General features: G+C 43.2%; 1 protein-coding gene across 5 annotated transcripts in view; it reads left to right on the forward strand.

The window, feature by feature from the left end:
• The window catches only part of hipk3a (homeodomain interacting protein kinase 3a), a 259278-nt gene that overhangs the window by 197646 nt on the left and 44110 nt on the right, over positions 1–17522 (forward strand). For all 5 annotated transcript variants that reach the window (XM_068046630.1, XM_068046632.1, XM_068046633.1 and 2 more), the window contains 2 exons: positions 16550–16669; positions 17241–17327. In XM_068046630.1, coding sequence (XP_067902731.1) covers positions 16550–16669; positions 17241–17327 — 207 coding nt within the window. The remainder of the gene's footprint in view (positions 1–16549; positions 16670–17240; positions 17328–17522) is intronic.

A 17522-nucleotide genomic window follows, 5' to 3' on the forward strand; every position in this document is an offset into this window, starting at 1 on the left:
CCCCTCTGTTATCGCTCCAATAAACTTACATTTCATTTTTTGCCCTCTCCACTCTCAAAATACTCGCCTTATGTACCTGACCTTTCTTTCCTCCCTCCCTTCGCAAATGTTCAGAAACTTTTAACTTTACCCCTTCCCATCACCCACTAGACCAATCAAGTAAGTTTGACTGCGCTTCTCCCCCCCCCCCCCTCCCTCCCCCCACCACTCTCCCGCACTGATATACTTACCTTTTCCCCCTTCCCTACCAGTGTTCCGCCATACTTCACTGGTCGGAGATCAGACGGCGCGGGAGTGCCGGCCCCCGACTGCAATATCGGAGTGGGATGGCCGGCAGGACCAGGTAAATCATGAATTCCTTAATTTGCGTTATTTAACATATTTAAATGTGGCTCCCGTCGCCGAGCAGCAGGTGGGTCACCATGAGGCCTTGCCGCTGCTGGTAGTATGGGGCCAGGCCTTCCCGGCATCAAGGCCCAGAGGCATTTTACGCCCCCAACCCCGCCACGACCCCCGACGTCGGGGGGAGTGTGGGGTCGGTAAAATTCAGCCCTGTATCACTGGATTGTTCTGCATTTAATTCTCCCGCTCCAGAGACTTGAGTACAAAAAACTAGGCTGACATTCCAATACAGTACTGAGGGAGTGCGGCACTGTTGGAAGTACTGTATTTCGGTGAGACGTAAAATTAAGGTCTCATCTGTCCTTTCAGATGGAAGTAAAAGATCCCATGACACTATTTCAAAGAAGAGCAGAGGAGTTGTCTCTGGTATTCTGGTCACTATTTATCCCCCAATTAACATCACTAAAAAAAAAATCTGATCGTTATCACTTTTCTGTTTGTGGGAGCTTGCTATGAATAAATTGGCTGCTGTGTTCGCTACATTGTGACAGTGACTACACCTCAACAGTATTTGATTGGCTGTAAAGCACTTTGGGATGTCCGAGGGTCATGAAAGGCGCTATATAAATGCAATTCTTTTTGCTTTCTCTGGATCACTGCTGGTGAAGGTTGCTGAGCTGTTAATTTAGGCAGCTTTCAATTTTTAGACTAATGGCATCAGCTTGTGCAAATATTACAACCCCAAAACTAAGTACCTGTTTGACTTAGCTATTAGTGTTAATGTTGTAAGTACTGTTTTCCTTTACCAGGAATCCCTTTCATTTGCAGCCAGCCTACTCTCCCGTTTCTTTGGAAAATGAGCCAAAATGCTCGTACTGGCAGCAATTGACTAACTCATCTGACTGCTAAATCCTTCTTCTGATCAGAAGCAGAAAGTTTAGAGCATGCTGCTTGTTAAAACAGACATTGGATTTTTGGCACAGTTGGACCCAGACTAATTTGTTGTTTTTTTTAAAAAGGGCACACACAAACGCCCTCCCCACACACACACTTGCCCCCCACACACACACACACACACACACACACACACACACACACACACACACACACACACACACTAACCCCCCCCCACACACACACACACACTAACCCCCCCCCACACACACACACGCACTAACCCCCCCCCCACACACACACACGCAAACGCAACCCCTACACACACCCCACATACACACAGACCCGTACAAACACTCTCTGTTACACACACACACATACCCCATAAAAACACCCCATACACATATACCCACATGCACACACACTCCACACATACATCCCCACCCTGCGTACATGTGCCCCCCACCACGCACACACCCCTATAAGCACAGACACATACTCCACACACCTCCACCCACCCACATCCATACAAACACACACACAGGCATATCCCAAACAACCAATGCACACCCACCCACACATGCACCCACAAACCCCACACCCACATCCTCCACCCAAGCAAAACCCCCCCACCCTCACATACACACCAACCCGCTCCTACACCTCACCCAACCACCCACATCTTTGCTTGTATTTGTTTCCAATTTGGTTCTTTTCTCAGAAGGTACTGTAGATGGATGGGGAGTCATTTCTCACTTGCAACCTTTAGCAGCCTGTGCTGTGTGAATCCAGGTCGAGCAGCCTAGACAGTTCTTTCAAGCTCTGGGTAATTCTGAATCCCCACCACTCGGAGTACTGAATTCAAACTCCTGTGGAGAGGACAGTGCAAGAGCTGTAGGACTACCAACTTGCTTCAGAGCAGGCTGATCAGAAACAGACGTTGATCTCCTGACAAGTCCAGCTAGTCTTGGAAATGCTGTGGCTGGATTATGAAGCCTGCTCGCTATTGAATGTTAAATTCAGTAGCGCTGGATGCATTTTGTTTCATTATCGATTTTAGGGAATAGTTCATTTACGACCGTTGTGCTGCTTCTTTGTGGAGAGACAGGAGAAGCTGAGATTGTTTTCCTTAGAGCAGAGATGGCTAAGAGGAGATTTGATAGGTGTTCGAAATCATGAAAGGTTTAGCTAGAGTAAATAAAAAGAAACTGTTTGCAGTGGCTGAAGGATCAATAACTAAAAGACACAGATTTAAGGGGATTGGCAAAAGAACCAGAGATGACACGAGGAAAAGCTTCTTATACGCAGTGAGTGGTTAGGATTTTCTTTAACTTGTTCATGGGATGTTGGCCCCGCCAGCATTATTTGCCCATCCCTAATTGCCCTTGAGAAGGTGGTGGTGAGCCACCACCTTGAACTGCCACAGTCCATGTGGGGTAGGTACACCCACCGTGCTGTTAGGAAGGGAGTTCCAGGATTTTGACCCAGTGACAGTGAAGGAACGGCGATATAGTTCCAAGTCAGGATGGTGTGTGACTTGGAGGAGAACTTGCAGATGGTGGTGTTTCCATGCGTCTGCTGCCCTTGTTCTTCTAGATGGCAAAGGTCACGGGTTTGGAAGGTGCTGTTGAAGGAGCCTTGGTGAGTTAGAACATTAGAACATTACAGCGCAGTACAGGCCCTTCGGCCCTCGATGTTGCGCCGACCTGTGAAACCATCTGACCTAAACTATTCCATTTTCATCCATATGTCTATCCAATGACCACTTAAATGCCCTTAAAGTTGGCGAGTCTACTACTGTTGCAGGCAGGGCGTTCCATGCCCCTACTACTCTCTGAGTAAAGAAACTACCTCTGACATCTGTCCTATATCTATCACCCCTCAACTTAAAGCTATGTCCCCTCGTGTTTGCCATCACCATCCGAGGAAAAAGACTCTCACTATCCACCCTATCTAACCCTCTGATTATCTTATATGTCTCTATTAAATCACCTCTCCTCCTCCTTCTCTCCAACGAAAACAACCTCAAGTCCCTCAGCCTTTCCTCGTCAGACCTTCCCTCCATACCAGGCAACATCCTATTAAATCTCCTCTGCACCCTTTCCAAAGCTTCCACATCCTTCCTATAATTATATATAGTTATATATAACTATATATAGTTGTGGCAGTGCATCTTGTAGATGGTACACACTGCTGCCACTGTGCACCGGTGGTACTGGAGGGAGTGAATGTTGAAGGTTCTGATCAATTGGACTGCTTTGACCTGGATGGTGTTGAGCTTCTTGAGTGTTGTTGGAGCTGCACCCATCTAGGCAAGTGGAGAGCATTCCATCACACTTCTAACTTGTGCCTTGTAGATGGTGGCCAGGCTTTGGGGAGTCAGGAGGTGAGTTACTCACTACAGAATTCCCAGTCTCTGACCAGCTCTTGTAGCCACAGTATTTTTACAGCTGGTCCATTTAAGTTTCTGGTCAATGGTAACCCCCAGGATGTTGATAGTGGGGGAATTCAGCGATGGTAATGCTATTGAATGTCAAGGGGAGATGATTAAATTCTGTCTTGTTGGAGATGGTCATTGCCTGGCTGACAGTTGTATGGCACAAATGCCACTTATCAGCTCAAGTCTGAAAGTTGTCTACGTCATAATGCAAAGGCCAGTGGCAGGTTGGAAGATTGGGAAACTTTTAAAGATCAACAAAGGGTTACTAAAAAAGTAATAAAAAAGAGCAAAGGTAAATTATGAAAGAAAACTAGCGCAAAATATAAAAACGAATAACAAAAGCTTCTATAAGTATATAAAAGGGAAGAGAGTAGCTAAAGTGAATGTTGGTCCTTTGGAGGATGAGACTGGGGAGTTAATAGAAGGAAACACAGAAATGGCAGAGACACTAAATCAGTATTTTGTTTCAGTTTTCACGGTGGAGGACACTAGTACCATCCTAACAGTAACAAGTAATGCAGAGGTTATAGAAAGGGAGGAACTTAGAACAATCATCATCACTGGGGAAAAAGTACTGAGCAAACTATTGGGATTGAAGGCAGACAAGTCCCCAGGGCCTGATGGCCTACATCCTAGGGTCTTAAAAGAATTGGCAGTGAAGATAGTGGATCCATTGGTTATAATATTCCAAAATTCTCTGAATACGGGAAAGGTTCCAGTGGATTGGAAAAAAGCTAATGTAAGGCCCTTATTCAAAAAGGGAGGGAGGCAGAAAGTAGGAAACTATAAACCAGTTAGTTTAACATCTGTAGTTGGGAAATTGTTAGAATCCATTATTAAGGAAGTAATAACAGGACATTTAGAAAGTCAAAACGCAATCCATCAGAGTCAGCATGGTTTTATGAAGGGTAAATCGTGTTTGACTAATTTGTTACAGTTCTTCGAAGCTGTAACAAGCAAAGTGGATAATGGGGATCCTGTAGATGTGGTTTATCTGGACTTCCAGAAGGCATTTGATAAGGTGCCACACAATAGGTTAATACACAAGGTGAGTTCACATGGGGTTAGGGGCAATTTATTAGCTTGGATAGAGGATTGGCTAACCAACAGAAAACCGAGAGTCGGGATAAGTGGGTCTTTTTCTGGTTGGCAAGATGTAACTAGTGGGGTGCCACAGGGTTCGGTCCTTAGGGCCCCAACTATTTACAATCTATATTAATGACTTGGATGCAGGGATAGAAGGTACTATCGCCAATTTTGCAGATGACACTAAAATAGGTGGGACAGTAAGTTGCAATAAAGAAATAAGAAATGTACAAATGGATATGGATAGATTAGATAAATGGGCCAAAATTTGGCAGATGGATTTTAACCTGGATAAGTGTGAGGTTATCCATTTTGGTCAGAAGAATAGAAAGGCAAATTATTATCTAAATGGAGAGAAACTTCAGAGTGCTTCGGTGCAGAGGGATCTGGGTGTCTTCATACATGAATCGTAGAAAACTAGTTTGCAGGTACAGCAGGTGATAAGGAAGGCAAATGGAATTTTGGCACTTATTGCTAAAGGAATAGAGTATAAAAGTAGGGAAGTGTTGCTGCAACTGTACAAGGCATTGGTGAGACCGCACCTGGAGTATTGCGTACAATTTTGGTCCCCTTACTTGAGAAAGGATGTAGTTGCATTGGAAGCAGTTCAGAGGAGGTTCACTAGATTCATTCCAGAGATGGGGGGGCTTGTCTTATGAAGAGAGATTGAGCAGTTTAGGCCTTTACTCTCTGGAGTTTAGAAGAATGAGAGAAGATCAAATTGAGGTATATAAAATGATTAAGGGGATTGACAACGTAGACGTAGAGAGGATGTTTCCTCTTGTGGGGCAATCTAGAACGAGAGGTCATAGTTTTAGGATAAGGGGTAGCAGATTTAAAACAAAGTTGAGGAGAAATTACTTCTCTCAAAGGGTCGTGAATCTGTGGAATTCACTACACCAGAGTGCGGTGGATGCCGGGACATTGAGTAAATTTAAGGAGGAGATAGACAGATTTTTAATTAGAAATGGGTTGAAGAGTTATGAAGAACAGGCAGGAAATTGGAGTTGAAGCCAAGATAAGATCAGCCATGATCGTATTGAATGGTGGAGCAGGCTTGAGGGGCTGAATTGCCTACTCCTGCTCCTAGTTCTTATGTTCTTACTGAATCCAGGCACAGACTGCTTCTGTATCTGAAGAGTTAAGAATGAATCTGAGCATTGTGCAATCATCAGCGAACATCCCCACTTCTGACCTTATGTTGGAGGGAAAGGTCATTGATGAAGCAGCTGAAGATGGTTGAACCTAGGACACTGGTCTGAGGAACTCCTACAGTGATGTTCTGATTTGGAATGCACTGCCCTTTAGGGTTGTGGGTGCAGATTCAATAGTAGCCTTCAAAGATAAATTGGTTAAATATTGCAAGGAGATTAAATTGCAGGGGTGTGAGAAAAGAGCAGTGGAGTGGGACTGACTGGCTTGCTGTTCAAAAGTACCGACGTAGACTCAATGAGCCAAATGGCCGCCTCCTCTGCTGTATGATTCTGTGATTCTACATAGCCTTGATCGTACTTGAAAGCCAAGCATCTGATCACAAGACATGTGATATCTGTCTGATTACGGAGCTGCCACTCTGGTATAATGTGCTTGAATTGCGATCCCCTGTCATCCACTAACCTTGCACTTTCCCATGGCAATACCAGCTCTCATTACCTCACACCAGCAGAAGATATTTTTAAATGAGCTTAGGTTCTCATCAGGCACTCTCTACTTTCACTAGGATGGAGTTTTTAAAAAAAAGCATCTTAACAAAAAGAGACGACGCTTCGCAAAGTCCCATATTGGCGGGGAATTTCAATCATGCTGTCTCAGCACTACAAAAATGTGAGCCTGTTTATGTGAAGTATCTAATCTGTGATACGCTCTTTAAATTTTTTTAAAAACTGAATTTGATGCAGAAATTGATTCACAGCATCCAATGACTTGAGTTGAGGTGAGACTGAATAATTTAGGAGCTCTTCATAAGCACCTGAGAGGTGTACAAGACAGTAAACATAGAAGCAAGGAGCAGGAGTAGGCCTTACGGCCCTTAGAGCCTGCTCCGCTATTCATTTTGATCATGACTGAACATCCAACTCAGTAGCCTGTTCCCGCTTTCACCCCATATCTTTTGATTCCTTTAAACCCAAGAGCTATATCTAACTCCTTCTTGAAAACATACAATGTTTTGGCCTTAACTGCTTTCTGTGGTAGCGAATTCCACAGGTTCACCCCTCTCTGGATGAAGAAATTTCTCCTCATCTCAGTCCTGAATGGTTTACCCCGTTTCCTTAGACTATGACCCCTGGTTCTGGACTCCCCCACCGTCGGGAACCTCCTTCCCGCATCTACCCTGTCAGCTACTTCAGAGCTAAACAATGACTGGGGTAAAGGCACACTGGATTCTAACCAAGTAAAAAGCAAATTTAGGACTGATGTGAGGAAATTTATGTGCTCTAGTGAACAACTTACTGAAATGATTCATGGGATCATACAACACAGAAGGAGACTATTCGGCCCATCGCACCTGTGCCAGCTCTTTAAAGCGCTATCCATTTAGTCTTGCTCCCCCCACTCTTTTCCCCGTAGCCCTGCAAACTTTTCCTTTTCCAACTCCCTTTTGAAGGTTACTGTTGAATCTGCTTCCACCACCCCTTCAGTCGGTATTTTCCAGGTGTTTTCTGTTCACCTGATCACAGCCTCTCATGATTTTGAACATCTTCATTAGATCTTCTCTTAACCTTATTTGTTCTTACAAAATGAGTCCCAGTTTCTCTAGCCTGCCCTCATAACCAGCGCTTCTCATTCTGACACCATTTCAGTGAATCTTTTCTGTACCCTATCCATGGCTTCCTTCCTCAAGAAGGGCATCCAAACTGATATTATGAAAAAGCATTCTTCTTTAATGTTATTTGAGGACTTGTATCTTAGCAATATGGACATTGGTTCTATTTGAAAATGAAAAGATTCCATGGATGTGATTTTTTTTACAAGGGTCATTGAGAGGTCTTTTTGAAAGCAAATCTTTACTGGATGTCACATGTCTTAAGCTCAATAAACAACAGAAACCTTGGTGACTTGGGAAGATGTTTACAGAGAAGTGACATGTCAAAATTTATGGTGGTCAAGAGGTTTCGCTTTTGGGATATTGTTTTGGTTTAGTTGGTGTGTGCATTGCGTTGAAAGCAATTGGGTTTGTAGCCTGCTGAAAGTACATCCAGATCCTCTTTCTCTACCTATTTGAAAAAACCCTGCGAATCCACTGTGTGTGAGCTAAAACCCCTGAAGCCACATTTCACCTGAGGCTCTCCTGGAAGGCCTGCCAGATTACTTGTCGACGCTGCCTGAAAAGAACTGCTCCAGACAAGATCCTAGTGACCCATCTACATGTACTTGAACGCCAGACTATATGCCATTTGGGGACACAACATATCTCATTCTTTTTCTTCAAGAATTAACAAGTATTTAGCCCAAGTATTCTTTTTTGTCTTTTTTTTTGTAAAAGACTCTGCAGAGGAAATGTCTTTTTTTTTTCCTTTAACCAGTATGTGTGAGTATGTGTGTTGGGTATTTAAAAAGGGAACGTTCATATTTTAATCTGTGTGTTAATGGTTTGCTTTGTTGCTGGGTAAGGCTTGCTTTATAATAAGCTGATAATTTTGTTGTTTATTAAAGAAACCTGGTTGGTGTATTTTACTCTGGAATAAAGAGTAGAGTAGGTGATTGCTGCATCGGTAACTGGGTTAACATTTAAATAGATGTTGTGACCTGTGGAGAAGTGGAACTCGAAAAGACAGTGCACTCCTCCCACCGCGTTCGTAATACTGGGCACACTGTTCTAACTGCGAGTTAACCAACAATTAGTATAGGTGATATCTAATTATCTGATCTACTGTCTTTGTTCCCCCCTCCCCCCCACAAGTTGTATATGGTCCTCTTTACAATTTGCCAACTCCCTATTTTCATTATTTCCTATCCTTTGTTTAACTTTGTATGCATATTATCACATTTTGTTTAATACAGTTTGCATGTTTAGGGACTGTCTTCCAACTCTAGTGCAACTAGAACGCATCAGACATGCATTACGTTTTCAAACCATCCATGTTTTGCACCAAATGCTTTGAAGTTGGAGGGGTACTATGGGCAAAAACAGGCTTGCATCGTTTTTTTCACAGACTTATTGTATTATTCAGAAACATTGAAGCGCAGCACATGTCATATTGGCAAACGTAGAAGCCAATGTGTGCACACACAGGAAGATCCCACAAACAGCAATGGGATGAATGACCAGTTAATCTGTGCTTGGGGATATTGGTCACATGAGGATGTGAAGGACAGGAAAGACCATACAGTCCATTTCTAGTTGGTCTCAAAAGCTTATTACATCTCAATCACCCACTCCCTCAGATATATTTGAAGGTTGAGTTCAAAATGTTGGTTTGGATACCGGGGTTGTTGGGTGGGGGTGTGGCGGCGGGGGGCAGAATTCTTTTGGATTGATCACCTGAACCACAGAAGCAGGCAGGCGGGGCCTTGTCTGATATTCTTATCTAAAGGATGAAAGTGGAGTGGAATCAGGGAAGTGAGGTTAGAGCCAGACAAATTAATGTTAGTACCCAAGAAACTGAGTGAGGCAAAAACTTGAAAACTGAAATAAGAGAATCAAACCAACTGCTGAACCCTCTACCTATTCCCATTTTTTAAAAGCATCTTAAAACAGTGTTTTTTTTAATCCCCAGAAGTAATCTAATTCTGTCCCTAATCATAAATACTGGAATTACTGCCTGATTAGTTTAAAGTGATCTAGAGTTGACAGAAATAATTCAACTTGAATCAGTTTCCAGAACCCGGAAGTCTTTTTATTTTTTAATGGAATCATTTCTTCATTCACATTTTATTTGACAGTGGCAGGGGAGAGCATGGAAACCTTGGCAGTGAAAGCCATTTCAGAAATTGATGAGGCATGCTTTTATTTTTTATTTATTTATTTAGAGATACAGCACTGAAACAGGCCCTTCGCCCCACCGACTCTGTGCCGACCAACAACCACCCATTTATACTAATCCTACATTCATCCCATATTCCCTACCACATCCCCACCATTCTACCACCTACCTGCACTAGGGGCAATTTACAATAGCCAATTTACCTATCAACCTGCAAATCTTTGGCTGTGGGAGGAAACGGAGCACCCGGCGGAAACCCTTACGGTCACAGTGAGAACTTGCAAACTCCGCACAGGCAGTAGCCAGAACAGAACCCGGGTTGCTGGAGCTGTGAGGCTGCGGTGCTAACCACTGCGCCATTGTGCCACGCGCTTGAAGTTGATAGGTGTGGACTTTGCTTTATTATTCATTGATTTTATATAGCATTAGTTAGAGATGATATTAGACCCCCACTCCATCTTGGGTACCCATGTTCTCTGAGTTATATAGTGCCTTTCACAGACATCCCAAAGCAATTCATGTGCAACTTTGAATTAAAAGAAATACATTGAAGTCTAGTCACTGTTGTTATTTAGACAAGCGCAGCAGTAACTTTGTGCACAGCAAGCTCCCACGAACAGCAGTGGTATGGGTTGTACTGGTTCAGCAATGAAAGTTGGCCAGGACACTGGGAGAACTTCCTGCTTTTCTTCAAAAATGCCATGAAATCTGTAGTGGCCCCTAAGTCACTGTAACGGACAGATGTGGCCTTAGTTTAATGTGTCATCTGACACTTCTAAAGCTAAACTGAAGTGCCATCTTAGATTACGTGCTCAAGCCTCTGGTGTAGTGCTTGAACCCATAACCTTCCGAGTCAAAGGCAAGAGAACAAACAACTGAGTCCAAATTCACAATTTGATATGCTTGATGGATTAAAGAAGGCTTTCCATACGGTACTGTTTGGATGTAAAGTGGGGTTCAGTCTGTATGATTCTTGTACAGTTCAATGCCCAGACTTGCACAGTTCTTGAGAGGCCCAAAAGACTTTGGAAAAGTCCAGTGCACTTATTGTTTAGAAAATCTTATACAATTGAATGAATGTTTATCAAAAATACCGTAAATCCACAGTAGTCTGTGTGCTAACAAGCTCGGCACATTCTCATTAAGGAATGCTAAAAGACTTCCAAATACTGTGCAGCCATTGCAGAGGCTGAACCAACCCACTATCCTTCGACCTCCTCCTGGCTGATGGAAGAACATCCAAGATCAGCTTGACTTGTTGGGGGCCTTCTTTGTCCTCCTAGTCCAGCCCTGCGTCTGACAGTTGTGCATGTAAAGCACAACTTACTTGACGTGGAGGAGGCAAGTCACTGCATCTATCTGCTCTGGTTATTGTGACAAGGACACTGACGTTTTGCAGAAATAAAGCTGAAAATTTTAACTTGACAGGAGAAGTATCTAAATAGGGTAGAGGAACAAGAGACAGAGGGAGTACAGTTGCACAGATTGCTCAAAGTGACAACGCAGGTTATTAAGGCCATAGGAAGAGCAAACAAAGCACTGGGGTTCATTTCTAGATGGCTAGAATTGAAAAGCAGAATTTACGTTTAATTTTTATTGAACCTTGGTTAGACCACACTTGGCATACTGTGCATAGTTCTGGTTTCCATTTGGCTTGGAAATTGCAGTGGTAATGACAGCGAAACTGTCAGCATTCACTGTCATTACTCCACTGAAACTGACAGCAACTCTGGAGTCCGCACGTGCTCAGAATAACGTAGAAGTTCAGAAGTTGCTGTCAGTGAGTGTACGCTTCTCCAGAGGATGCGCTGTTGAGACTAACTCCCTCCACCCCATCAACTGCAATCAGTGGAATTGATGAGAACTTCCACTCTCATGCTGTTTGTCTTGTTATAAAAACCCTTGAAAACGTTACATCTAGTTGAATGAGATGTAACTGGGATTTTAACAGCATATCAACTTCAAAATTACTGCTAAACACCCTCACTGGTCCTGAAAAGCCAACTTTATATTTGTGGAATGCCAAATTTCTCCATTATGATTAAAACATTTTTTGCATACTTTTAAAATAAAACCAATTTAATGTTTGTTTATAGTGATATTTTAGTTTCTATCTAAATCCGATCATGAACATTTATTTCACTATCTGAAAATTTAAATTAAATGTGTAGGGTATTAAGTGCTTTAAGCCTCCTGGTTTGGTGTGCGTGAATACATGAAAGTGTAAATACTTCAATGCTGCACATCAAGAGACCCCCTTTACATGGCGCCAGATTTAAATTGCCCTCACGAAAGGGGAAAACCATGTCACAGAGATGGCTAGATCTTGGTGGGCAGCACGAGGCTCTTGCTTCGCTGCTGACCGCAATATTCAGCCCATTAGAAAAAACTGGAAAAGGTGCAAAAAAGATTTATTAGGATGATGCCAGAACTAAAAGGTTTTAACTATCAGGAAAGATTAGACAGGCAGGACCTCTTTCCTCTAGAAAAGGGAAGACTGAAGGATGAAATAAAAACAGAATGGTCACAGATCTGCAGTGTTCACTGTTTCTCTCTCTGTAGTTGCTGTCTGACCTGCTGAGTGTTCCCAGCATTTTCTGTTTTCATTTCAGTTTTCCAGCATCTGCAGTATTTTGCTTTTGTAAGGCTAAGGGGTAACCTGGTAGAGGTCTTCAGGTTTATGAATTAGTTTGATAGGATAGACATGGAGAAGATGTTCCCACTTGCAGGCAAAATTAGAACTAGGTGCCATAAATATATGATAGTCACTAATAAATCCAGTAAGGAATTCAGGAGAAATTTCTCTCCCCAGAGAGTGGAGAGAATGTAGAACCTGTAACCACAAGGAGTGGTTGAGCTGAATAGCGTACAGACCTTTAAGAGGAAGCTAGATAAACACATGAAGGAGCAAGGAATAGAAGGATATGCTGATAGGGCCTAGATGAAGAGGGATGGGAGGAGGCTTCTGTGGTTCATCGACACCAGCATTGACCAGTTGGGTTGAATGGCCTGTTTCTGTGCTGTAAAATTCTGTGTACGAAGAAGCAATATATCTGGGCAGGCTGTGCTATTTATGTTGCACAGCATTTCAGCACTCACCCATGGATCTTGATGCATTTCTAAATTTATGATTTCCATGTATAAACATGATGACTCTGCACGTAACTAGAGTGTTAAGTGGGATGACACAATCTCCTTGGCACAGTGACTGAATGCCAACTCGCTTACCTCAGTATATTCAAATTAGCTCAGTGGAATGTCACTAATGAAAGTCCACTCCCTCTGATGGCAGAGTTGCCAAAGTTGGAGGGCCTTACCTCATTTCCCGATCGTTTGAAATCAGGCTGCTTTATAATCCTGCCTCTGTAGAGCGCCGTCCGTTCAGTCCTGTCTACAGCTTGAGTTCAAAATGCAAAAAGCTGTTCACCGGCATGTACCCTTCATAAAATGTTCACAGGCTCTGCATACTAAGTCACTGCTTAGCATTGCAGCACAGTAAATGCCACACGCTCCTTTCAAAGCAGTGTGCGGTTTGAGGGAAAGGTTGCAGACTTGTATTTGCAGTCTTCTGCCAGTGGAGCACAAGCTTTTGACTTGAAACGTGCTGATGGTCTGAATTAGGTCAGATACTCAGATAAATGCTGAGAGGTTCTTCATAAGGGAAGTGTTCATTGATTAGGACCTGTACTGCCTTAATAACAAACAGCACTGCTCCAGTGGTATTAATCACACTGAACCAAAGGAATCAGATCTGAATTTGGATGATAGTACACCCAGTACATGTATCAATGCCATATAATTACAGAAGATTGTAATCCAGTCACTGATGTTTTGTGCTGATGAGTAATGTGTGTTTCTTAGCGCTGCTACTTCTCTCTTTCCCCCCCGCCACCCCCCCAGCCACAGTGAACGGACTTGAAAGCAACCCTGCATAGATGCCTCTCACGTCTGCACAGTTGGTGTAAAGTCATTACTGGCTAGGACCATACCTGCTAGCCTGCAAACTCAAATATCAGTGGCACAGCCTCTCAAACGCAAAATGGTCCAGGTGGACATGTTACACCTTATTTCCTGTAGTTTCACCCATATTCAAATCCTCACTCCCCATGTCTGCTTTGCCAGCATTGCTAAATTTCCCCCAAGCGTTGCTGTATAATGCAGGGAAAATTTGTTTAAACCTATTGAAAAACACAAACTTTATTTAGAAGGAGTGCTCGAATGGCAATTAGGGTTTCAAATCCTCTTCTTGCTTCCAGTCTCCAATATGTAATCAGGACATTTCTAATAAGCTGCATCCAAACCCAGGGCAGAGAAGCCCAGGAGAGATAGAGAGTGGTGCAGTAAAAGGAGATTGTGCTTGTGATCAAGAGCAAGGGGGTTTTTATGGAATGGACACATGAATGACATCTGAAAATTTAGAAATGGCGCTCTGAGGTTGTGATTAAAAGTTGATCTTCAGAGTCAGGAAGGCCTGATTGCATCAGGACGTTTGATAGCTAGGGCTAGCAGAGCATTGCTGAAGAAACATGGGTGGGCCAAGAGGTCAAATCAGACTGAAAATGGCTGGCATTTCACTGATCACTGCTTGTTTGGAGGCACCAGGCAAAAACCCTTCCAAAGGCAGGTTTGGTGCCTTTGAAGGCACTGACAAAACTACATTTACTTTATAGCAGGAAACCCTGGAAAACACATGTTCTGTACGGATAACCTAAGAAGGGTTATATTTGGTTTTATGTGATAAAGCAGCACAGGCTGGGGTTTGGTGGGGGGTGTGCGCGGTTCTGTAGTTTTGCCCCACTTTGAGCTGGTGGTATCCCAAACGGTGAATTGCTTAACTTCAAGGTGGTGTATTTGTTGGTGGCAAAGAAAAGGATATGTGGAAGGAATTTTGTTTTCATTCATTTGTGGGATCTGAGCATTGCTGGCAAGGCCAGCATTTATTGCCCATCCCTAATTGCCCTTGAGAAAGTGGTGGTAAGCCGTATTCTTGAACCACTGCACTCCATGTGGTGTATATACATGGGAGGGAGCTCCAGGATTTTGACCCAGTGACAGTGAAGGAATGGTAATATAGTTCCAAGACAGGATGGTGTGTAATTTGGAGGGGAACTTGCTGGTGGTGGTGAACCTTGCATCTGCTGCCCTTGTCCTTCTAGGTGGTAGAAGTCATGGGTGTTTGGAAAGTGCTGTTAAAGGAGTCTTGATGAGTTGCTGCAGTGCATATTTTATGTGTTATGCACTGCTGCCACTGTGCATCAGTGGTGAAGCTCCAATATCAGTATCCTCTCTCAGGCCAACATCCCCAGTATTGAGACACTGGTCATGGCTAGTCAGTTACGTTGGGCGGGCCACGTCGTCTGCATGCCTGACACAAGATTCCCAAATCAAGCTTTCTACTCCGAGCTCCGTCATGGCAAGAGGCTACCAGGAGGGCAGAGCAAACGCTACAACGTCGACATGTTTAGGCAGTGACCAAGTGCAAACAGTGGCAGGAGCATTCAGAGTTTCGAGCATCCCATTCACTCGCCTCACCAAACAGCACCTGCCCCACCTGTGGCAGAGTGTGCGGATCCAGAATTGGACTATTCAGTCACCTAAGGACCCACAACCCTGGAGTTGAAGAAAGTCATCCTCGTTCCCGAGGGACTGCCGAAGAAGAGTAATAGTGCTGGTGGTGAAGGAGCAAAAGTTTAAGGTGGTGGATGGGGTGCCAATCAAGCAGGCTGCTTTCTCGTGGATGGTGTCGAGCTTCTTGAATGTTGTTGGAGCTGTACTCATCATGGAGAATACTCTTAATATACTAAGTGTCAGGCAAACCCCCCACCTGCCAAGACTGAGGCACACATTATTTCGCCACATGAACATTAAAACTTAAAATTGCAAGCCCTGACTGGAAGGACATTTGCATAGTACCAGACAATGTTGAAACAATGGGGATCCAGCAGTTGCTTCCCAATACACAGAAGTGGTCAAACCAGTTTTAGTCACATGACTAGCTGGCTGGAGTTTTTGAATTTGAACTTCCAACAAAGGATTTGAACTGAGAACGCCGTGTACCCATGGACTGAGAGCATCTCCTCTCCTGTCTGTCTGCCTGCCTCAGAACTGAATCTTGTGAAAACATGTGAAACTTAGAGAGGTTTTCCTACGTGAACAAGTTTTTAAGAAGACTACTGGGCCCCAACAAAATGCAAGACCATATCTTCAATCAAGGGCTACAGCGAGCTTGAGAAACAGTAACAAGATATTGCCTCAAACTGTTCTACTTATCTTTACTTCAGCTGTTTTCTGTCCCTATTTGCATGTGTATATCGTGTGCCTCGTGCTTGCTAGTGTGGGTGCGTTGTATATCTGTAGGCGTGAAACATATTAGATTTTAAGTTTAAGATTTGATAAATTTCGTCTTTTCTTTATACCAAAGAAAGCCTGTTTGTGCTCATTTCTAAGCCTTATAATTAGAAAGCTGTGAACAGGAATTCACAAAGGGGGAGCTCAAAACACAGTGTGTTTAAAATTAAACCCTGTTACAATAAGACCTGGTGAAGACAGCAAAAGACCCCTAGACACATTTCTCACCTGGTCATAACATAAGTAATGGAGATGATCTCTTAGAGACCAGTTAGGATAAATAGGGACAAGTTACCTTGGGCTGCTATAGTGCTCCTAGCCTTTTGGGGTGTGGAGCTGCAGCAGTCTGAGCCGCATCATTGTAATTAGTACATGGCCCAAGAAAGAGATGTTTTTTTAAAGCAAAAAAAAGTCTTGTACTGTTTTGCATTAATATTTCAAATATTCCTGGAAGTACTCTAAACAGTATTTATGCTTTACCATATGAAATGATTGGAATTCTTCTGTTCCGCAGATACGTTATATTTCACAAACACAAGGGTTGCCAGGAGATCATCTATTAAATGTGGGGACAAAAACAACACGGTTCTTCTCCGCAGAGACCAACACATCATATTCAGGGTGGAAAATGAAGGTAATTTTAAAACTCACTGCAACCTGGGATCAAAATTGGATGCAAATACTTTTCTTCATCTTAAGGTGAAATTTGTGTCTGATAGGCCAAAACCTTTGGGTACTCAAGCCAAAGCACCAGCCTTACTCACCCAATATACTTTGCAATAATACCCACCAAATGCACTTTGCGTAAACTTAAAGCACTAATAGGGACCTTATACAATGTAGATGTAACTCAAGATTGAATCGCGATTGAGTTGCTTTGATACCCTGGGCATGTCTGTTTCTGGTTTACGTCATGAGGTATTTTTTTTGTTCGTCTCACCAGTACAACAACTGCTCCTTGGCATTAAAGATGCACCATGTGCTTTCAGAGAGTTAATGTCAGGAGGTTTTGGGTTATCAGTGGCAGGAGTGAAGGGTGGGTTATGCCAATATTAGCAAGGAAAGATCTGTATTATGAAACGAACAAATTGCTGGCATAAAGACTTGAATAAACTAGCTAGTGTTCCGAAATAGAAGTCAGCTGTAAATGTGATCGATTTTCTCTGTATTTTTGTTTTTATTTTCAATCCTGTATTTTGCTTTAGACTCCAGAAGAACATGAGGCGGAAACAGGGATGAAGTCAAAAGAAGCGAGAAAGTATATCTTTGGTTGTTTGGGTGATATAGCGCATGTAAGTATCACCAGCCAAGAATGCATTACCGTGCTGATAGTGTAGCCTCCATCTGGAAACCTTCTGCATTAGGGGCATAGAACCGGATTAGTGGGACAGCCCTACTCTACCACCCATTTCAGAATGGATCCTAGTAGAGAGATTGCATTCACAGCTATTAGTGGATTCAATTTGAAAATGTTTCTGAAGGTCTAG

This window comes from Heterodontus francisci, chromosome 14 (genome assembly GCF_036365525.1).
Source record: "Heterodontus francisci isolate sHetFra1 chromosome 14, sHetFra1.hap1, whole genome shotgun sequence".
Classification (NCBI taxonomy): domain Eukaryota; kingdom Metazoa; phylum Chordata; class Chondrichthyes; order Heterodontiformes; family Heterodontidae; genus Heterodontus; species Heterodontus francisci.